This window comes from Cryptomeria japonica, chromosome 5 (genome assembly GCF_030272615.1).
Source record: "Cryptomeria japonica chromosome 5, Sugi_1.0, whole genome shotgun sequence".
NCBI lineage: Eukaryota > Viridiplantae > Streptophyta > Pinopsida > Cupressales > Cupressaceae > Cryptomeria > Cryptomeria japonica.
The window spans coordinates 151,463,889-151,487,923 of NC_081409.1; the positions used below are offsets into that span (position 1 = coordinate 151,463,889).

The window sequence follows — 24,035 nt, forward strand, 5'->3', positions numbered from 1 at the left end:
TCCCAGTAGCTGAAGATTTTGTTCCTCTATCTACAGTACTCTTTCAAAAAGCACCTTGGGCTGAACTATGCTCTCACAGAAAAAAGCTTCAGCTCAAATTCAGGTCAACTTTGACTAAATGAAATTGCAATTCAAGGCTCTATGAAGAGCTTTAAGGGATCAACAGAGGATCATGATAGGGTGGTTCTCTTAAAATGAAGAGCTTTAAGGGATCAACAGAGGATCATGATAGGGTGGTTCTCTTAAAATGCTATGCAACGAAACCATCAATTGCTTCAGATATTTAGCACATAAAGAATTAAATAACGAATGTTATAGACTCTTAAACTTTATCATGTTAAGTTCCAATATTGCTCACCGGACCCTTGAACCACTTTCTTGCATGCACCAACCACCAAAACATTATCAGTCCCAATACTACACCCAGTGCAATGGGTGAATAGTTGAATGTATCCCATTCAATTGGGTAAACTGTTGGCAGTAGGAATACTGAACAAGTGTAACATATCCATAAGAATGCTATCATACAAATGGGCCGGCTAGCACGTCCCAAGAAGAAAGGTCCCGGTTTAAAGTTCTTCCTTGGCATAATCATTCTAGCAAATATGGGAACAGCGTATCCACCAACCCATCCTACGGTACAGATTGATGCGATAGCCGTGAATACCACATTTACTTTCAAGATAGGAAGGCCCAAGAGTATACATAAACCTGCACATAGCCATACTGCATTTGCAGGAATCTTGTACGTTGGGTGCAACTTATGCCAAATTCTAGAGAATGGAATGCCTCCATCTCGAGATAAAGCATAAACCTGTGACACTTAAAACTATATATTAGAGACATTGTACACACAATCTTTTACAAGTTTAGCATTTTCAAATTTCCTATGATAATGAAGCACACTGGAAAACAATGCTCAAAATGTCCTTGTCAGAATTAACATTCTATGAAAAATAAATTATGGCCAGAGTAGCATTAGTATGTAATGAAAGTAATTTATTTACATATTTTTAGTCATATACCTATGTTCTGCTAGTAAGGTGTATTTTAAAGTGAGACATAAATAGTACAAGTTTAGCACAGTTTAGTAACATACAACTCGTGCAGCGCTTGTTGTGACTGAAACGCCTCCAAAGAAGAAAGAGCCCCATATAACAATGAGCATAACTATTGCACCACTGGAATTATGATATCGCCCATGAAATGCATCATATAGAATCTGTGCTGGCACAAAGCTTCCAGCTGTTTCATTGTTTGCATCGTATAAGTACCTAGGGTCCTGTTCGCAGCATATAAATCAACAAAACCTTAGATTCAAACCCGTACCACAAAGCCAAAGGCTGTTACACTATCATAAAATAGTACACAATGTACTTGGATTAAAAATTTGCAATTCAATAATAAATCAAATGCATGATATTCTAATATACTACCAATGTATTTACCTGAATGCTAAAAGTAAGAGCTAAGATAAAAGCCCATCCAAAAACTGATACAATTCCTAAACTTGAGAGGATTGCAATTGGACCATTGATGTCTGCACCTTTTGTTTCTTCAGTTAAATGTGCTGCAGCATCATAGCCATAGAGTGAATACTGACTAACAAGGAACGAAAGAACTATAGCATATGCCTTGTTCCGTATCCCTGTTAAATCAGGAGAAGTCTCCAAGTGCAAAAATACATATGACGCAGATTGAGTAGTTGGTGCAACTAGTGGAAGCATCACAACAATAACCGCTCCTCCTATGATCTGCACCAGAATCAGAACCATAAAAAATATACAGAAAGATTTTAAGAAATTTTGTGTTCACAACAATAGTACTTCATGAAAAAAATCTTCAATCCATAAGGAAAAGCATACAATCAATCAACTCAACATGAAGAAACTTAAACAATTGGCAGCTGTTACACAAACTTTCGTTTAAGCAATTTATCCAGAAGTCCTTTTTTGTCTTAAGACAACTTTGGAGTGTGAAAGCTTAGTCTTCTCTTGGCTCATTAAGATTGTCTGACGTATATGGAATGTGCTTCTGCATGGCATGATTGGCCTTCTTAGCTTTTAATGTTTTGAAAATCATTGTTAGCCTTGTTGATATAAACATTTGAACAAACATAACTTGGTGCAGGAGCACCTAAGGGTCCTCTGAGATCACGAGTAAATGTGTCAAGTTGAGTCTAGATGAGGTGTAATAAGGTCATTTTTTATCAATATGTGATGTAATAAGATCATTTATGGTCCATGATGTAATGGTTTGGGTCAATATGTCATGTTGTCTAGTTGTGTTCAAAAAGTTGTCAAATTGTGTCACATGTTGCCGTATGAGAAAATAAATGTAAAAATGCTCCTTATTGGTGTGAAGATCAGGTTTTAGGTTCTTTTGAGTCTAATTAGGTGTGTTGATTAATCAAATGATGTAAAAGATCAAGCAATGTAAGGTTGTCATCAAACAACTTGTTAAAGTTGTCAAATTTGAATTCCAACAGTCATAATTAGTTTTGAAAGTTGGCTAGGAGGTTGATGTCGGTTGGATGGGCATTAGACAAGTTTAAATACTCATTTACACGCCTGGTAATGGTTTTTGATGGTCGGACTTGATTGGCATTGTAAATATTTGGAGTTTGGCAATGAAATACACAATTTTCCCTGCAATTTTGGTCTAAAACCTGAACTTCCAACTGCTGTAGCTTTCCATTCATAGCATCTTTTGATCTGATTCTTTTTGGAAGTGATAGGGCAATGTTTTAACTTTCATTTGGCACTGTTTTGAGGTTTCTTTAATTCGTTTTGTGCATTTTATATTGACTGTCCTAAAAACAGTCACTTTTGACAAGTTTTGTAGGGGCTTGAGGGTCACAATGAAGAATTGACCCATTCCACTTTATGTATCTACTGTTTCTTGTGGAATGGATTTGGAAAGTTGTATTATAGCCTATTCTAACAATTGGAGTGCAGGTATGGTCATGGAGACGTGATGGTGAAGCCCTAGGGTGAAGAGTGGTGAGGAATTGTGTGTTGAGTATGTGAATTTTTGGTGCCATGTGTGGAGTTGAGTGAAACCATTGAATGAGTGGGTGTTTTTATGGTTGCTGGAGTTTAAGCAGGTCATATGGAATGTTTTTGGTCCATTGTTGGAGTCTTGAAGTGATTTGAGAGGTGAGATTGAGAAAGCCCTTGTTTGTAGTCATAAAAAGGAGGGTTTTGTGTTTGGGAGTGTAAATGTTCATGGCACCGTCTAAAACCTTGAAAATATGTTGATTTGCATCCTTTAGTAAGACATTTTTTGGGTTTTGAGGTTTGGTGATGAGTTTTTGAGGTAATTGCTTTGTAAAAGTGGGCTAATTAGCCTAGTTTCATGCGTAGCAGGGTGCTGGTTGGTACAGTTAGTCCAAAGTACCTATACCTGATTTTTGGATATGTTGTAGAAATTCCAAATGGGTGTCTGAATATGTAATTTTTTTGGCAAGTGTTTTGGAAGAATTTGGAGTTAAGTTGCAGATACCCATTTAATAGGGCTAGTAGGAATAAGCCTTATAGAGCAGTCCGGGTGTAATGAAGTTAGAACCCCGAGTTTGAAGAGTGCAGAACCTTTTGTCAAGTTAATGTGAGTGTGTTGAGACCCTTGGATGTGTTGGATAAGCCTTTGGAGTTGGAATCCATAGTTGAGTGCATTTAATGAAACCTAGTGAAGGTTGAGTATCAAACAACATGAGTAGATAGTGAACCTAGTTTGGGAAAGAGGTTGATGTTATCCCTCTAGAGTTGATCAGGACCAATATCCTCTGCATCAGCATTAGCATTAAAATAAACATAGTAGAAGGCCTTCATTGTTGTGGTGTGGTTTATCTAGACTAATAGGATATAGATGAGTGTAATGTATACCTGCCACCAAATTGAGACGGTATCGATGCAAGCAATCACATCCAAAGCAAATGTATTTAAAATGGCCCATATAATAGTGAAACCCACGTACATAGAAAGAAATACTCCACATGGAGCCAAATAACCTCCACCTTTATTTGTTCCAGTGCTCAGTAAGATAATACTTTGTAGAACTTTTGATCCACCATAAGCCTGTAAGATAAATAACTATCAATTCGATTGCATAACCCTGTAAAACAAGTGAACCAATTCAACCACATTATATTCAAGTTCTTTAGTTCCAATTTATAGAAATTCATTACCCCATAATATACATCAATGGACTTTATATCTACACTCAACAACTAGTATTCTAGGTTTATTTATACCTTCCTCACAGAAAACTCATTCGACTTTCAATATATCATTTTTCTGAAATTAATTGGAAAAATCTCATGAAGGCAGGACAAATAGCTTAAGCTGATATCATAATGGCTAGGATACTATAGCCTACGTAATTTCAATCCTATGATAAATCTGTAACGGTAAAGCCCTTAAAATAGTGATTCTTATCTAAGACACTTCACAGGAGATCTGGTCTAGACAAACAAATGAATCCAAGATCTACTAAAATATTGAAGCATAAGTAAAACCATGCAATAAAAAGTTATAACACAAATTGCTTTAAAAAGTAAGCAAAACTATGCAAATGTTCATGAAAAAGTTGGCAAGTACGGTAATTGTTTAACAGAAGTTGGTCAAAGAAATTGCAACCACAATAATATATAGCAACCTTCATTACAAGAGGAGGGAGCCAACAAAGAAGATAGATAGAAGCCCAAAAGCACTAAAAGAGGATTTTAAGAGGAAGAGATCTATGATCTCTTAAAACAAAGTGAAGAATGGTAAAAGAGTTTACAACAATACTCCATAGCCTTGGCTAATCTTCACAATTTGCTTACCATCCCTTTTCCCATGTTATGAGGGGTAAACGTGTTCAAAGTGGGAAAGGTGTTACATTTCATATTTATTCCAATATTCCTGAATAGAGGAATCTACCTTGATGGCACGACACAAAAGAGGGATTCAGAAAATATTTCATAACACCTTTTATATTTCCTTGTAAATGGAATTTTCAAAATAATAATGCTAAACAGACATCTCAAATACCCAAATAAAGGTTACTCTCCAACTAGTTTTGATAGCTCATATATCAAATCCAATTGAATAAGATGAACTTTTCGCTTCAGAATTTTATCTCGAAGTACCTTACACTTAAAATAAATTAATGTATGAATCAATGTTACAAGACTCGGACTTAGCCTAGACTTGGCAAGCTGACTTTTTACTCAATCTTGGATTCAACGCCCAAACTCAACGTAGACTCGACAAATTGAAAAACCCAAGAAATTTAGAGATTTTTAGAGATTTAAAACTTGTTTCATGCATCCTTTAATAAATAAACCTTAAAGACACAATCATCTCATCAAATAGAAGCTACTTTGATCACATACACAAGTATACATCGATCATATAAGTATACATGCAAATTTTAGCTGAAGAAAATAACATGTCAGATATATAAAGTGTTGAATGTATACAAAACTCATGGAATATGAAATTCATGGCATCAAAAGTTCCAAACTGTCAGTTGAAAATTTTGTACACTTGGGGATGTGCAAAATTGTGGTTTCAGCAACAGTGTGTGAGTATAATACTCTCCTTATTTAGGGAAGGCTCCCCCTATCTACTTAACTAATTTAATCTAATATGGGTAGGACAGCAATCTTTCCTCTTCTTTCAAGAAAGACTATATTCTTTTCTCTTCACAGAAAAGTAATGACAGTTGTAAAGAAATAATAACAACTACTTTTAAAGCAAAACCGAGAGAGGAAATGAAGTTTCTTGAAAGCACAAAGACTTTCGTCAACTCCTCCGGGATGGGAAAACAATAACAAGCACAAAGTCTTGAATATCTAAAATCCTATCTACCCTTTTATAATGATAATTTAAGAACAAAGTACAACGTATAGCAACGCAAAGTCTGCAAATATGATGCACTTTGAGAGACCACTTCAGATGGGAATTACTACAAGCACAAAGTCTTACAGTACTTCTCAGCTTCAAATCATAAACTAAACTAATTCCACCTTCAATATCTGCAACACAAAGTCTGAAAATATTTGGGGTTAAGCTCTTCTTAGCAACCTTCTACAATCTTCAAGTAAGCACAAAGCAATGCTCCAAAATGACACAAGAATACAATGGGAACGAAGTAAGATTTCAACACAAAGTCTGAAATCCCACACTCCTTTATATTAGTCAAAAGAGAACAATTTACAACTATAAAGCTCAAAGGCTTTATGAGTACAAAATTCTGCAGAAATTACTTGCTTGCAAAAAAGGATATCCATTATAATAGACCCCCTCAAGTATTTATAGGATAAGAGCCTTGAGAAAAAGGTGGGAGGATCCCAACTAGCTTGAGAAATTATCTCAACCACCATGACTTATTCCAACTACAGTCCTAATTTAACTCAACTTGTAGTTGCTTTACATGTAATTAAATTTTACAAAAATGCAAGTAAAAGTGACACTTGCAATTACAAAACTTGTTTTTACATGTAACTTGTCAAAACAAAATTACAAATGCATAATTGAAACTATTTTGTGTCCAAAGGCACGACTCTAACTACATCATCCTTTGTTTGTGATGATCTTCATGCTACTTTAGGATGCTAGAACTTGAAGTATTCAGGATTCGTGAAAACATCTCGAACCGGAATGAGAATTTGCATCCTTAATGATCTTTGTGTCTTTGGCCAACGAACTTCAATCTTATCTTCTTACTTGGGGTAGTACTGGTTTTTCAGGAGGGAAGTTCTTTGCAAGGCTGAAGTAAGAAGCCTATCTCTGTCTTGAAAGCATTCTATTGTCTCAATCATTCATATCACTTATCCATCTCCTTGTGTGGCTCCGTCATGCTGTTGTTCTTTCTCCAATCTTGGAATGTTCTTGCAAAATAAGGCCCATGCCTTAATTTATTGATTTGGTAGGTCGTGTGTGCAAATGGGACTGACATGGGTGAGACAAAGGGACTGCAAAAGTGGGGCCAAAGCTCAATTTTGGGTTTTGAAGACTGCATTACATGTGTGAAAAAACAAGAGCATTGACTTGCAATTATGGAGGATGAACATGCAACTTCATATGTTTAATGGGAAAATACAAGTTTGCACTTGTAATTGGACCCTAGAGACTCATTTTCAAGTGTTTTTGAGTGCATTTTGGACCAATTTCGGGTTTTGGGAGGCTAACTGCAAGTGTAATGTAGGGAAAAACCTTGGCACTTACACTTGTCATCGGGTCTTAAAGACCCAACTGCAAGTAAGCATTTTGATTGGGTATAAGCTTGCAATCTTGTGGGAAAGCCTTCATAATCTGTCTATGGGAATTTTGTGGAGGCAAGCAATGTTTTAAAACTTTTGAAATCACTTGCAATCGGGTCTTTGAGACCCGACTGCCAGTAATGAAAGCCATGGATGATGAACTTGCAATCACCCTTTCAAGACCCGAAATGAAACTTGTGGGCATAATAAAGAGGAAACAACAACAATAGGCATTATTGGTAATTAATTGTAATGGAGGCAATGTTCTTTAATGTGAAATGTACTTGCAGCAGCAACATAAAAATCCGACCAAGGAGGGAAGGGCATCACCAAACTCAATACTGCAAAAATGTGGCAATGGTAGAGAAAAAAAATGGGGGATTCAATAAAGTTGCAGACCTTGCCAAGTGCTTTTCATGCCAAAAATCTCTCTAATAGGGGTTTGAATGAGCAAGAGCAAGTAAAAATTAGTTGCAAAACTGATTTCGGGTTTGGAAAGACTCTTTACAAGTTTAAAATAACTTGTAATTCTTCATTGCAAGCATTTCGATTTTTTCATTACCCATTACAAGTTGAAAATGTCTTGTAATCCTTTACTTGAAGCAAATCAGGTTATTTTTGGTTCATTCCAAGTTGCTTTTTGAAAATAACTTGTAATGAAAGCTTTTAAAATCACTTTACAAGTTTGAAATATGACTTAAAGGCAAATTCGGGTCTTAAAAGTCACTTTACAAGTTTGAAAAAAAATGACTTAAAGGCCAATTTCGGGTTTTAAAGGACACATTACAAGTTAAAATAATTTGTAATTTCAATTACTTGCAATCACCTCAAAAAGACCCCCACTTACACTTAAAGTGAAAAAAGAAACACAAAGTAAAATTTAAAACTTGAAATTGCATCAAAAAGTTCCTACCTGCAATGACTTTACTTGCAATGAAATCAAAAAGACCCCCACTTGCAGTGACTTTACTTGTAATGACATCAAAAAGACCCCCACTTGCAATGACTGCTTTGAAACCCGAAATTGCACAGAAAATGGCCAAAATGAAGGCCAAAAGTACCCAAAATTTTCACAGAGATGGAAGATAAACTCATGACTGATTTACTATCAAGAAATGTAGACTTTCCACCTTGAAAAAAGCGTGCCTTAGAGCCTTAAAATCACAGATTTCAAGCAAAAAAGTTGATACTTGCAGTGATTGATCTGAAACCCGAAATTGCATAGAAAGCTAGGAAAATGAAGGCAAAAACCAACCAAAGCTCGGTCAACAATGGCAAATGCACCCCGGCATGTTTTGACATTAACAAATATGAGTTTTTGCACCTCGTAAAACGTTCTTTTGAGACAAAAATGACACATTTTGAGCAGAAATTCATAGGGGTTATCAAATTTTTGAAAATCCAAAAATTGGGACAACACAAACAAATATTAAAACAAAAGATATAAGTCTATAGCTCAAAGGAGCCTATATCATTTGAACCCCCGACCCTCCTACATGTGCGTCTAAGATAGGTCCTAGATGATGATGTAGCCATGATATGTATCTGTGTCTCAAGCTTAGTGACATCTACACAACCATCCAAGGTGTCTCCTCATACTCTATCCTCCTCCTTTGTCATGGTTACAACCTTTATCTCTTGATCCACTTGATCAACCCATGCCAAATCATCATCGCTAAGACAAGATCATCAACCTTAGTGATACATTCTGACTATGGATCAACCTTCTCTAAAGTGATAGGTGACAAGTCAATGCACAAGATCTATTTGCAACAGAGGTGAAGGTTGTAATGAAAATACACAAGATCATTCAGCCTTTACATTGACAACCTATTGTGCTATTTGGAGTGTATGTGCTCAAACGTACTCCAATTGTACTCACATCCTGAACTACATAGAAGGATTAGGACATCACTTGCAATTCTTTGAAGATTTGACACCTTAGCACCAAACATCTCCCACCATGCATCTGAAATGAGAAAAAATAAAAAAGCAATTCTATTTTGTAACTTTGAGTTTCACAGTTCACTTTCAATATTAAGTTATTAACATAAAATGGTAAAAGATAGAAAAGTTTAATTTTTATCCTCCAATTATACCTTTAATAGATTTTTACCTGGATGCATTGATGTCTGATTTGCCTTGCATATCTCTCATGCAAAGAGGTATCCTTGTGTAAGCCTGAAGATCTCTATCTCACAAACTATTTGTGCTCCAACTGATGAATCAAGTGTCATTAGTTCTTCAACTATGTAGAATTGTGGAGATCTCACTTAACACCTCCTCATCAGTCTTGAAATATGAATGAAATCAAAATGTCAGATTTAAAAGGTAGTAGGCAACTACATGTAAAGGCTTGTTAAGGTGAAGATGCCATCGTCAATCAATGATCTCCCATATGGGACGGTACTTAGCCTCAACCCCTGAATAAATAGATTGAATGGTCTCTTTCGCCCTATTCATGCCCTTATATATGTAGCCAATTGTGGGCTTCTCTCCATCAACTCCTCGTAGGAGAAAAACTAAAGGCTTTGAAAAATACAATCATTGTGAAACATTGACTGATGAATATATATAAGTGTGAACAAAAATAAACAAATGAACTGAAAATAAGAACAAAAGTATAATGGAAAGTTACCTCTAGAATCTCCTTGGCCGCTTGCCAAAAACTTTGCTCATCAAAAACCTAATCAACCACCTCAACCCCAAAATTCATCTTTGCATATGATGAGGCAAACCACTCCTCGCTTACAAACATGCGTCTCAAAGCGGCCTTGGATTGAAGCAAGGATTGCAACGTGGTAAAATTGGTTGAAAAGCAGTTTATTCAAGAATGAGCCAACTCTTTCGTACTAGTGAATTTCCTCATAAGGCTGAGAACCCAAGTATGATTATATATATTTGCAGATATTTTTTGTGTGCTCTATACATGTTTTGATCCAAGGAACTTTGCCAAGATCCTCCAATATGAGGTTAAGCCAATGAGCAACGCAAGGAGTCGAGAACAAGGAGGGGTACCTATCCATAAGAAGTCTACCTGCAGCAACATAATTTTCTGCATTATTTGTAACTATCTATACTGCGTTCTCTTCAACCACCTTAGCCAGAGTCCCTCCAAGGACTCATAGAGAAACTTGACATTTTTTGTGTTTCTTGAAGCATTGATACACTTCAAGACCACGATGCCACTTGAGAAAGAAAAAAAATCAACGATTCAGTAAATTAAAAATTAAAAATCTTAAACCACTAAATCAAAGGATTTTACAAAGTACAATTATCTGAAGAAGAAACAAGAAGATTCAACAATGTTCTACTTCTATCGGTCCATCCCTCAGTCATGATAATGCAACCCTTTTCCTCCATATATCATGTTGCTCATCAATTTTGTCTTTCGCATAATCTACATTTTGACTCAAAATAGAGCCCTTTATCTCCTCATCATTAAGGATTTGAACCCCACACCACAAACAGTAATGACATCTATTATATTTTGCCAATAAGGAGACCTAAAACAAATTAAATAAACAAAATAAGTATTAACTTTGAAATCTTCAATGCCACATATTCTTAAAGGCAAAAAGATAAATAGACATAGAAATCATACTATGCATTTTTTAAAAAAAATAATAATAATTACCTAGCTACATGGAAAGGAATAGTGCAGTAGAACCAAAAGTCTCTAATTGAACTTTTTGTAGCTTCATGCTTATCGATGTTCCAACCCATGCTCTCAAGTGATGGTTGGGAATGTAGAGTCGTGAGTGGAACAAAATATGAATGTAATACTGGATGAATATTTATGAATCCAAGGCCCAATACTTACACTACCACTACCACTGCCACTACTCATAGATCCAAGAATGGAGGAATCGAAGAACTCTTTCCACCAATGGTTGCTATTTCTTCCCTTTGCCTGTTTTTCAATACTTTTTGCTGCTCAAAAGTCTCAATTTAACATTCCACTTTACTGATGCAGTAGGTGGGGTTCCAATCAACAACATGTGGGCATATTTCACAACAATGGGCTCATATCTCCATTATCACCTACTCAAACTCCAAGTTACCCCTCACAATGCACTATACCTCAATGGGCTATAAACACCAACTTTGGGTCAAGGCTTCACAACATGTGAACTGACATTGCAGACATCCTAGGGCAAGTAAATGTAACATGAATAGACCATCCATACCTTCCAAAGCTTCTGATTATCCCAACTACTATACTGCCCACACCATTAGGCCTAGATTCTAGTAGCCCTCCAAAATGACATTTCCAATCATAACTTGTGATTCAGATCAGATCTCCACAAGGTAAAAGATATCTCTAAATCCACCTAGGTCACTGTTGATGTGTTTTTTAGGCACATGCGAGCACAAAATAAAATACCCAAAAGTATCTTATCCTCTCTTGATCAAAGTCTCTCAAATGCTGAAGATTCGCATAAGGATCACTTGAGACAACTCCAAGGTTCCTAATATGTCGGGTCACGAGGTGTGGATAAGCACAGTTGGTCGTTGTAATTGTTGTTTCTTTAAGGGGCTTTACATACTTCTTAGGGTATGAATGCTAAACTTTCAAGGAATGGTTTTCGAATGATATGCAATGAAGCTCATTTACTATTCCTACTAGATGTTTATCAAAACAAAATTGCAAAAGATGAGGGTTGAAAGAAACTAAACTATGCCTAAGAATGCAAGGATGAAAGATGATTACTAGTGAAACTCTACTAGTCTTAGTATTGCCATACAAGAACAACTCCACCACAACTAATGCAATCTTCTAAGGAGATTAAATGAATTTTCCAATTATTACTAAACATGGACACCATCAATTGAATGCATATTAATGATTGAATAACAATTTGAACATAAGAACAATCAAGAATTCCAGTTGACCACACAAGGCAAATTTGCAATCAACAAACTGCTAGTGGTATGGATTAAGAGTTTCACCATAAATCATACACAACATTCTATCATTCAATTTTAACACAAACAAAATTCTAAAGCTTAGATTGAGAAGATGAATAACCATGCATATGCTCCAAAGATTAAATAGAAAACACCAGACTTCAATGTCTTTATTAATCCAGCAACAAAGTAGCAACAATTGTTCAAGTCTTTCTCATCTATCTCCTACAAAAAAAAAAAAAATGGCAGCTTATATAGAGCTCCACAATGAAATAGAGGGCTCAAATTGCCCTGAAATGAATGGTTGAGATAAAAACCCTAATTAGCGTGAGTTGCAGCCAACTAGCTAATTACATAATCAACCAATAGAAATGTGGCATGTTTTTGGCACAAACTTTGAGGAAATATCCTCCAATGAGAAAATGAACACCACATGTAGCTCATAACAAACTTTCTTCTAGAAGCTCGTTTCCTTGGTCCTTCTCTCTGAAGGCGAATGCAATGAACCTAGTCATTATTGCGTTGAGCTCTTCCATGGACAAGTTTGAACTAGATCACTTCCAACGTATCAGCACAAGTAGAAAAGACTCTTTGCCATTCCATCTCCTGCTTCCTAAACATTCCCATGAAAGCCATGAATGAACATACTCTAGTCAAAACAACATCCGAGAAACATGTGGTTGGCAAGAAGATAGACTTTATTTGATTATGTAATTCATCAATGCTAAAACCATCTTCATCAAGCATATCTTGAAGGAACATTTCTCTAATTGAGATGATAAATTGTTCTTGAATTCCTCTAAGTGTTTCCTCCATCTTAATACAATCATCTCTTGTTTTATCAATAGTTTCTTTCTTAGTCACCAAAATGCAATGCCACCTGTTGAAGTCATACACTGCTTTTGCATCCATCACTCCACCATCAATTAGCACCTGCTTGGGAATTTCTTTTAATGCTTGCAAATGCGGAATGGTCTTATCTCGGATAAACTGAAATTCCTCCCATATCTCCATAATGTTCTGGATTCTGCACAAGAAAGTGGTGACTCTATCATAAATTTGCATATACTCATGGGTGAATATACTAGCTTGTTGGAAAGCATTTTCAATCCAAGCCTTAGTGGTTTGGGCTATTACTCTTGTTTCTTCTACTCCTTCAACTACTTCTTTGGAGAGTATTTGAGGTGGGAGAAGTGTATCTTCTTCCTGTCAGGATGACATACAGTGGATGTAGTCTACCAATTTCTTGTTTTCCTCTTTCAATTGCTTCTTTTTTCTTCCCTCAATCTCCAATCGTTCTTCCATGTTAGAGCCTAATCCTCTAAATTCTTCAACAACCTAAGTGCGAGTGAGAGGACCAATGTCTATCTCCCTTATGTCATACTCTTCTGCTGTAATTTGATCCCTTGGCTTATCAAATTTAGGAACAACCACTTGTACTTTTCAAGAGCCAGATCCATCATTCACAATCCTAGAATACTTCTTAGGCTTCTTTTCTTGATTATGTTCTACTCTTGTGAGAAAAGTATCCAAATCTCTAACTTCATCTGTTAGAATAATAATTTCTTATATTGTTAATGGTCAACTTAGGTTGTTAGATTTCATTAATGTATCTACAGTATTAGGTAGATATAGGTAGGTAATATCATTAATTTCTATAGTGTTTTGTATTTCTATAAATTGTAATCTTTATCAGTTAATATGAACTAATATATTTTACCAGTGAATCTGATTTTCACATGGTATTAGAGCAGGATTAAAAAATTTTGGAGCGATTTTATAATTCTAAAATTTTTAGTGAAGATTGCAACCAAAATTTTTCTAAATATTTTTCCTGCATCGTGGGTCTGCCTTGGAAAAATTTTCCTACCCACATCTGTTTTCATCAAGGGTTTTTCTGAATTAGTGAGTTTGCTGGGCCATTTTTTTCGGCAAGGTTGCGGTTTTCATTTTTCGCATTTTTCTGCCCTCATCACGCATGATTTTTTCACAAAAATCAAGATTTATCCCACAATTTTTGTGCCTTGTCTGTCGTTTTACCCACACAACAGCATTCTGCAATTTTTCTGAGCTTTAATGGCCGCCTAGGGTTTCTGAAAATCTATCTAAGGTTTTAAACCTCTATTTCAACTCGAAATTTTTTTTCGATTACAGATTCTTTGTGGGTTTTTCAAGAGCTCAATTGGGTTGTCATCGGATTTTTCTAGGTGCATCGTTTTCTATGCCTCATTTTTTGAGCCTATAGATTTGACCCTTCATTATCAAAAAAATTATTCTGATTGCAGATTCTTTTTGGGTTTTTTGCAAGGATTTTTGGGTCTTCCTCGGATTTTTCTGAGTATGTCAAAAATTTTACCTCGAAAATTGTGCTAGGGTTTTTAGATTATCTCCATCGATTCAATTTATTTACAGAATCTTTATGGGATTTTAAAGATTTGAACTGGGTTGTCATATTTTTGGGGTCCCTCAAAATTTATGCCTCGAAAATCGTGCTAAGGTTTCTGTTTGTGTCTTAAAAATCTGACTTGCAGAATTTTTGGATAAAAACCCTTTTTTCATCTACTAGTTTCTGTCTCTTGGAATTCGTGCCTTCACCAGTTCGACCTTGGGGTACGTGATGGCATCACTGACAAACATTATGCTCGAAAGCAGCCAAAAGTTCAATGGCCGCAGCTACAACACCTAGAAGCAACGTATGTTGACGATTTTTGAGTACCAATGTCTTGATGCAGTTGTTCTACGCACGTCTCAACGTCCAGAAACTATCGAAAAAGATCAGGACAAATGGGATGAGCGCAACCGGGAAGCCGTCATGCTCATCAAACTCTCTGTTACCGATGAGCAGCTACCTCAGGTACTGTCTGATAAAACTGCGAAGGAAATATGGGATCATTTGAACAGTCTTCATGAAACCTCTGACAAGAGCAAAGCGTTCTTTCTTAAGAATATGCTCTTCACGATCATGATGGATGAGAAAACATCTCTTTAGAAGCATCTGACAAAGATCAAGGGTATTCATGACTAGCTGGAAGCTATTGGTTGAAAAATGGAGGAAGAAGATATGGCGGTCATTACTCTGAAGAGTCTCCCACGCTCATATGAGCATTTCAACGAAACACTCAATATCACTTCCACTGACGTCGATTTGAAGTTTTCCGATCTTTGTAACAAGCTTTTACAGCAGGATCAATGGCGACAACAATTTGGAAGTAGTACCAGTTCTCCCTCCACTGAGCAAGCATTCTCTACCAAATCTTCTACTAAGAACAAAGGGAAGGCTCAAACTTCTCAGTCGAAAGGCTCCAGTTCTTCTCAAAACAGCAAGAAGAAGAACGTTCAATGCAATTATTGTCACAAGTTTGGTCACATGAAGGCTGAGTGTCAAATTCGATTGGCTTCTGAACAAAAGAAGCAAGGAGGGTCTCAACAGAAAGCAAATGTCACCAAACACTCTAAGCAGAAAGAATCTACTTTCTATGTTTTTATGGCCAAGAGAACAACAGATCCAGTACACTCTTCTGCCTAGTATATTGGTTTAGGAGCTTCGCGGAATTTTACTCATCGTCGGGATTGGTTCGCGAAATTTGAACCATTTTCGGATTCAGTAATCTTCAGAGGAGGAGAAGAGTACACAGTTGCCGGTAAGGGCACTGTCCAGATTCACTTAGGAGGTAGAAATTTAATTTTTCTTGATGTCTACTATGTTCCAGGCATGGAACATAATCTCCTCTCTGTCAGTCAAATCATGAGGCATTCTCCTCAATTAGATGTTTTCAGTTCGTCCATCTGCAGCATCGTTGATAGGGAGACTCATACTACAATCGCTATGGGACTTGAGGATCATGGTTTGTATAGACTTGCTGATTCCGGTGATTCTTAGGGGCACGCTCTGGTTGCTCAAAGTACATCCATCAGAACACTTTGGCATCAGTGTTATGGGCACTTAAACATGCACTATCTCTCTCAGTTATATTGGGAGGGTTTGGTTGCTGGTCTACCTAAGATCCAACCTCAAAATCATGGAGTTTGTGTAGCCCATCAGGCTAGGAAGCAGCATCGGACACCATTCTCGAATGGTGATTCTTGGCGAGCCTCCAAGGTCCTTCAATTGGTTCACGCTGATGTATGTGGGTCAATGAACACTCCATCTATTACTCGTTGCAGGTACTTCTTGTTATTTGTTGACGATTTCAGTTGTAAAATGTGGGTGTATTTTCTTAAAAATAAATCAAATGTGTTTAGTACATTTCAGCAGTGTAAGGCCTTAGTAGAGAAAGAATCCGGTTCTCAGATTGTCACTCTAAAGTCAAATAATGGGGGGGGAGTTTTATTCCAATGACTTCTCTATATTTTGTGCTACACATGGCATTGAACACCAACTCACCACACCATACACCCCTCAGCAGAATGGTGTAGTTGAACGTAGGAATCGCACCATTACTGAAATGGCTCGTTCTATGATAGAGCATAGAAATGTTCGTAAGAAATACTGGGCTGAAGCAGTTTACATTGTAGTCTATCTCTTGAATCGATCACCTACACATGTCGTCAAGAAGATAACTCCTGAAGAAGCCTGGTCAAGACGCAAGCCTAAAGTGGGCCATTTGAAAGTCTTCCATTCTACCACTCATGTATGGATTCCAAACGCCAAACGTGCTAAGCTGAATTCAAAGAGCCAAACGCTTATGTTTACTGGTTACAACGACAACCACAAGGCCTACAAGTTGATTCATTTGGAGACAGATTGTCTCATCTTCAATCGCGATGTTGTGGTTGATGAGACTACTGGTCCATTCATGCCTTCTACTACTCTCAGTCATGCGAATCAGTCTGTGAAGACTCCTGATGTTGGTGTTCGTCTTCCTCTTGGTTCCCATAATGGGAGGGCTTCAAAGCATTTTGACTCTGAAGATGAGGAATCTACTAATCCAACACCTGATTTGTCACAGGATTTGCATCCAGATGACTTTGTTCCGAAAACCCCAGGGGATGTTGTTTCTCCAATGCCAGATGTTGGTACTTCTAGCCTCCGGCCTAAATGGTGGGCCAAGACTATAGGAGATCTTCGTGATGATAAGCTTCTTGACGATAGATCAGTTCGCCGCAAGAGAAAGCAGCAAAATACAGTCAACCTTGCACTTATGGCCAACATCCATAGCATCCATGAGCCCCAAATGTATTCTGAGGCTAAAGGTATTCTTGAGTGGGAAAAGGCTATGGAGAAAGAACACCATAGTCTTCTAAAGAATAACACTTGGGTTCTTTCTAATTTGCCTCCTAGGAAGAAACCTATCAGCTGTAAATGGGTTTACAAAGTCAAGTATCATGCAGATGGTACTTTGGATAAGTACAAGGCCAGATTGGTTGCTTGGGGTTTTACACAGTGGGAGGGCATTGACTACAAGGAGACTTTTGCTCCTACTGCCAAGATGAGTACAATTTGTCTTCTTCTCGCCATTGCAGCTCAGTTTGGATGGAAACTTCACCGAATGGATGTTAAGAGTGCATTCCTCAACGATGAGTTGCAAGAAGTTTATATGACTCGACCTCCTGGCTTCAAGGTTCCTGGTAAGGAACATCAAATTTGCAGATTAGTAAAAGCCCTGTATGGCCTGAAGAAGGCACCTCGAGCTTAGTACTTCAAGATTGATCAGTATTTGCTAGAACATGGTTTTCAACGCAGTCCCTCTGACACTAATCTGTATGTCAAACTCTCCGGTGATGATATCCTTTTTCTTATTGTCTACATGGATGACTTGATCATTACTAGCAATTCAACACATTTGATTACATCCATCAAACAGGACTTGTGCCAAGCTTTTGACATGACAGATTTGGGGCTTCTCCATTATTGCTTAGGTGTCGAAGTGTGGCAGACTGGTGATAGTATCTTTAATTCACAGTCCAAGTAAGCCCGCAATTTGCTTGACAAATGTAGGATTGTAAACCTACTTCCACACCTATGGAGAAAGGGCTGAAGTTATCAACCAAGTTTGATTCACCTGCCGTAGATGAGACCGAATTTAAGAAACTAGTAGGCAGCCTCATCTATCTCACTGCCACTAGACTTGACATCAATTTTGTTGTCAGCTACATCTCTCGCTTCATGACAGCCCCAAAAGCTGATCATTAGATTGTAGTGAAGTGAGTGCTGGGATATGTGAAAGGCACTTCCAACTATGGCATTTTGTATAGCAGGTGCAACGATCCAAAGCTGATTGGTTATACTGACTCAGATTGGGCAGGATCAGTGGATGACAGAAAATCCACTTCTGGGTACATATCAATTTGGGTACTCGTACCGTCACTTGGAGCAATAAGAAGCAAAAGGCCATGTCTCTTTCCTCGACCGGAGTTGAATACTGGGGAACAATCAAGGCCGCATGTGAGGTAGTTTGGCTCCGAAGGATTCTTTCTGACATGCAGATGCAGACAACGCATAATCTTCAAAGCCTTGCAATCTGCATATTATCTCAGTCTTGTAGTGCTTCTAGTTGTGAGTGCAATTGGAGTGTCTTTGAGGTCATTCACACAAAAAAGCGCAATAGGTTGACTCAAAAGCACTTGAATGACCTTGTATATGTGCGGTACAACCTTCAATTGCATGAAAAGAGGGTACAAGGGAAAAATTCATATGACGCACTTGACATAGATGAGATTGATCCATATACAGCGGATTGGATTGCTGAACTTGATGGTGCTACTAGTGATGTTGATGTGGATCCATTTTTCACTGACGATCACTTAGATGAGATGGAGAGGGAGGCAGCTGAATGGGCAGCAAAAGTGGCAGAACGTGAGGAAGCAAGAGATGAGTTTGCTGATCCAGAAGAGGCAGAGTCCTCACCTATTGAGGATATTGTAGCAGCAGCAGCAACAACTGCAACACCATCTACTTCAGCACCCACTCAATGGCAGCAGAGTTTTTTGAGCTTTAGTCGTAGACGCAATCTATGATTTCTAGTTTTCATTCATATGAAAGATTGAACTTAATATGTATTCAGACTTTAGTTATTGTATTTGTTTTGTGGTCTAGACTACGATATGTATTTGACTCAAACGTATTTAGAACTTGAACTTGTTTTTTGGTATATTATTATATGGCATGCATTTGACTCAAACTATGATTTATATATAATGGAAAGTAGTAATATGTTATTGTGTTCTATAAATTTAGTGTATATGTGTGTTCTTTTAGAATATTTTAAGAAATTATATATTTTCAAATGTTCGATAATTTTGTCGATTTATTGCCGATTTTTTCTCCATATTTTGCTGATTCCCGATTTTTAAAAACATTTCGGCCAAAAGATTTATTGCCGATTAAGATTTTTTCATCTTTGTGTAGAACACAATGGAAATTTTAAATAAAAAAAAATAAAAAACAACAACATTTATTTTAAAAATTAAAAACAACAAACAATACTAACTTACCTCTTCAAATTTACTCCAAAATGAAAAAATGTAGCTCCAAATTAGTGGCCACCTCTTCCAAATCATTCTTAAGCTCCTCTAGAAACATCAATGGCAACTGCTAACCTGCCCAAATGATCTCTAATCATTGTTTTGTCCTCAATCAATCTGCTAGTTTTCTCTCCAATGGCATACAATTTTTGCTCAAAAGGTAGTTTTTCTCTCCAAAAGGTAGCTTGAAAATAAAATCATGACTTTTTAGGGTGGTGGGGATAATTTAAAGTGTTTACATTTTGGGCTTGGGACTTGCCGAGTCAGCGAGTCTTGCAAGACTCACCTAGAGTTAAGTCTTGGGTCCCTAGGCCTTGTATTACCTAGCTTGCCCCTAGACTTGCTAAGTCTGGGTGAGTCTTGTAACTATGGTATGAACTAAATGATAATCATTTAAGGGTAAAATAGAGACATATCTATTGGGCTTTAATAGATAACAATTTTTCATGAGGCACCGACAATTCTTTTGTGGGGGGTTTCGATGGGTTCCAAATTCAAAGTTTTAGGAATGCAATCTCTTTTAAATCAATTTCATTAAACCATTATTCCAATTTTAACAAAATAGCATTAAATTTTGAGATTATTCGGTGTTATGACTGGTATATTCTATTAAAAAAATATTAATGCCACCTAGTGATGCTATGTTCATGTATTCTTTCCTTGAAAACTCATTCAACAGACTCTATGTAGATTGTTTTCCTAAAATAACTAGGAAAGCCCTCATAAATGTAGGATAAATGGTGTAAGGTGAGTTCATAATGACTAGGATACTACAAGCTATATTATTTCAATCCTATGTTGAGTATTTAATTTTGCGAAGCCCCTATAATGGTGTTTCTATCTGAGACACTTTGTAAGAGCTATGATCTAGATAAAGAGATGATTCCAAGCTCTACTAAAATATATTTTCAAATAAAAGCATTGGAGGTATATAAATGGGGCCCCTGTCCAACTACATAAAACTACACATTACTAATACTCTAATTCTAAGTTAATGAATCAAAATCAGAATCGGAATCAAGAATGAGTACAAGTATTTCGCTATGGTATTCTGATACAACAATTTTGGGGAGGGGTTTGGATATGCTTTTATTACATCTGTACAAAAAAAAATATTATAATATTAAAACATGTACATATTTGCAGCCTAAAAAACTATATTTGAGTTCAAAATACCACATTTGAAATAAAATTTTCAACCTTATTCATTATTAAATTCAAATAATATAAATCTATTATGTTAGCTCCCATGCGACCTTCCTTCTGAAAGTAGGAGAGGAGCCCATGGTTAGGAAAATTAAATATAATATATTAAATTTAAATTTTAAAATACTAACATTTAAATAGGTGTAAAATCACTGAAATTTAAATAAATTTAAAAACTAAACCTTATCTTGTATAATAATAATTATAATAATTTATAAAACAATAAATATTAACATGAAATTTAAAGCTACAAATATTTATTATTTTAAAATGTCAATATTGCAAATTTATAAACTTATGTATGGGACAATTTACATGCATTGTTTAAAACAAAATTAATTCCTTGAAGTTGTGCAAATTTCCAAAGTGAAAGGTGTAGATTCAATCCAACACACTAAGAATGCATTGCATACCTTTACGCATACATATACAACATCTCATACAATATTATCATAGGGTAGTTGATGCTCTTAGCCAAATAAAGAATCGAGCATCATAACTACAACAAGGTCCAATTTGAAACAAGTAGCTCAAAATCTACAAGGAGATGATCATTATTCTAGAGTGAACCTAGCCTTAGAGAAAAACCCCTAGTACCTTTGTTTCGATGAGTATATCTTTGAATCAGATGGAATATTGAGATGTCAAGGGAGAAAGTATATTCCAAACTCAAGCGATTTGAGAAGGTTGATCCTAGAAGAAACTCACGACGCACCTTATTCAAGCCACCATGGACTATTAAAGATGGTAGCAAAATTGAGGTCTCTTTACTTTTTGGCCAAAACTTGAAGAAAGATGTGGTTGAATTTGTTGCTCAATGCTTGGAATGTCAGCATGCCAAGGTTGAGCATATGCATTTGATAGGGCTTTCATACCCACGTGACATACCTGAGTATAAATGGCAAGTGAGTAGTATGGAATTCTGTTAGAACATAATGTTATTAGGGGTCACACCCTTGGAACATTTATATAATGGTCTAATATAAGGTTATAAAACCTAATATATTATTTTCTTAATAAGCATATCACATTTGAAATAATTATAATATAATTGTTGAAAATGTTGTCATTGATGTCAAGATGATTAAATAATTCACTATCATTGATGTCAAAAAGAAATGAATATTACAATAATTTAATTTATGACAATCATAAGCCAAATGTTACATACAATAACAGTAATAGCTTGAATGACAATCATTGTAAATTTTAGTCAAAAAGAAGGAAATCATGATGGCCATAGCTGTTCATATGAACATAAACATAAGCATAGACACTGGATCGATTTGTGAAGTATCGAGGTGAACAATCTTCATATAGAGTTGTGGATTTAAATCAGTCATAGAGATTATAGCAATGATTGATTTATAGATGGTGGCAGCCATAAAAGTATGGAAGCGGTGATTAAGATAATCTGTGAATTAGTTGAAGGTATGCTAGCACGAGAAGAATCTGTGAATTAGTTGAAGGTATGCTAGCACGAGAAGAATATACATTAGATGTTGATTAGTGATGACGTTGACAATAAGGAAGGCGTATAAAAGAAAACAACAAATATATTAATACAAGAAGCGATAAAGATTATTAGAACGGCAATGAAGTAAAGAAATAATATAAAAATATTAAATGCCAAATTGAGAAAATAAAATTCGAATGATCGACTATTCTAAAGGTCGGCCACTAAACTAAATATTCCATGGGCGATTTAAATACTTCAAGGTTCGGAGCAAATTGAACATTTGTACAAAGTCTTGAGCATTGTGATGGCAAAGGAGATCGTTTTTGATGAAGACCAATTTTAATACTTATGTGGGCGTCACATTTGTACAAAGTCTTGAGCATTGTGATGGCAAAGGAGATCGTTTTTGATGAAGACCAATTTTAATACTTATGTGGGCAAATAAGGGACGCAAGGAGCGATACGTTCCATCATGTTTTTGAAAACGATGATTTATGTTTCAAAGCAGCGATAGAAGTTAAAAGACAGCAATAACAAATCATGTGATAGCCGACTATATGCAAAGCTGATTCAAGGAGAACGACTATTTCACAAATAAAAAATTAAATGCAGCGATAACATATTGAAGACGCCATTACACAATTTAATAAGCGACTTAATATGGAGTAGGTGGGATAAGTAATGGCATTGATTAATAAGACATTGATGTACACAGTTCGGTGAAGAAGATCAAAACACAATAATACTGGGTATTGAGCAACAATGAAGTCGATGATTAATATAGCAATTTGAATATGTTAGTAATGGGCAACATTAATATACAACAGAAGATCAAATGTAGTGATGGCAGCGATCAAGGAAATCATATTGTGTTGAGATCAATACAAAGCATGAGTGAAGGGCTGCGATCCATAAATGATAGGCCGCTTCTCTTAGAAAGAATGCATCCATTGTGAAAAGGTGTCTCTCTTCATTTTAATATGAAGATATAAATGGATATTGAAGTGTGTGAGAGATGTGGTTTTGTGTCGTGTATGGAACAACATTGAAGATCTATACTGAAAGAAGGTTGGAAATAGTTATGATAAGATTTTGAGCAGAGATAAAAAAGAAACATGAAGTGTAATTCTAGATGAAAGTTTGTGTAATGCATAAGAAGGAAATAATGCAGATTTGTGAAGAAAAATAGATACAGTTGTGAAAGAAATATATGCAGATCTGTGAAGAAGAGAGTATACAATTGAGAAAGGAATATATGCAGATTTAAGCTATGTATCTAGTGTGCCTTTTCTATTGTTTTAAAATCAATTTATCAAGGCCAAGTAAGGAAATTCTAACTATTCCTTTTCATAGATGATATTTTCAAGGATATTTCATAATTTTTTCTTAAATATTTATAATGCATAGGATTATGTTTGGCAACTATATAATTCTTACGCAATTATAATTTCATAATCTAGCTCAAAAATTGTTTTTTTATAAAAGAACTTTATTATCAAAACCTTTTAGTCCCAATTCTACAAAAAGTTATGCTTCTTATAAAAGATTATTATCCATTATTAAAGTCAAAAGATGATTTTTTAAAATTCATAACTCATGACCTTTGTTGCCCTCCTCTCACGTGAATTGAATATGTTTCCTTCATCATTACATTAAAAATCATCAAATTACATTCTTATTATCGTTCAATTTGGATTTTTTAAATAAACAAATCTTAGTATGTGACATAATTATCCATTAATGCTA

At 36.0% G+C, this 24,035-nt stretch overlaps 1 protein-coding gene across 1 annotated transcript in view; it reads right to left on the reverse strand.

Moving 5' to 3' along the window:
• Positions 1 to 248: 248 nt before the first annotated feature.
• Positions 249 to 24,035, reverse strand: part of LOC131067627 (amino-acid permease BAT1 homolog) — a 64,739-nt gene continuing 40,952 nt past the window's right edge. Inside the window, exons 2-5 of the mRNA XM_058002711.2 lie at positions 3,885 to 4,076; positions 1,449 to 1,754; positions 1,100 to 1,282; positions 249 to 814 (exon numbers count right to left, since the gene is read on the reverse strand). Of these exons, the coding sequence (XP_057858694.2) occupies positions 338 to 814; positions 1,100 to 1,282; positions 1,449 to 1,754; positions 3,885 to 4,076 (1,158 nt within the window). The 3' untranslated portion in view covers positions 249 to 337. The remainder of the gene's footprint in view (positions 815 to 1,099; positions 1,283 to 1,448; positions 1,755 to 3,884; positions 4,077 to 24,035) is intronic.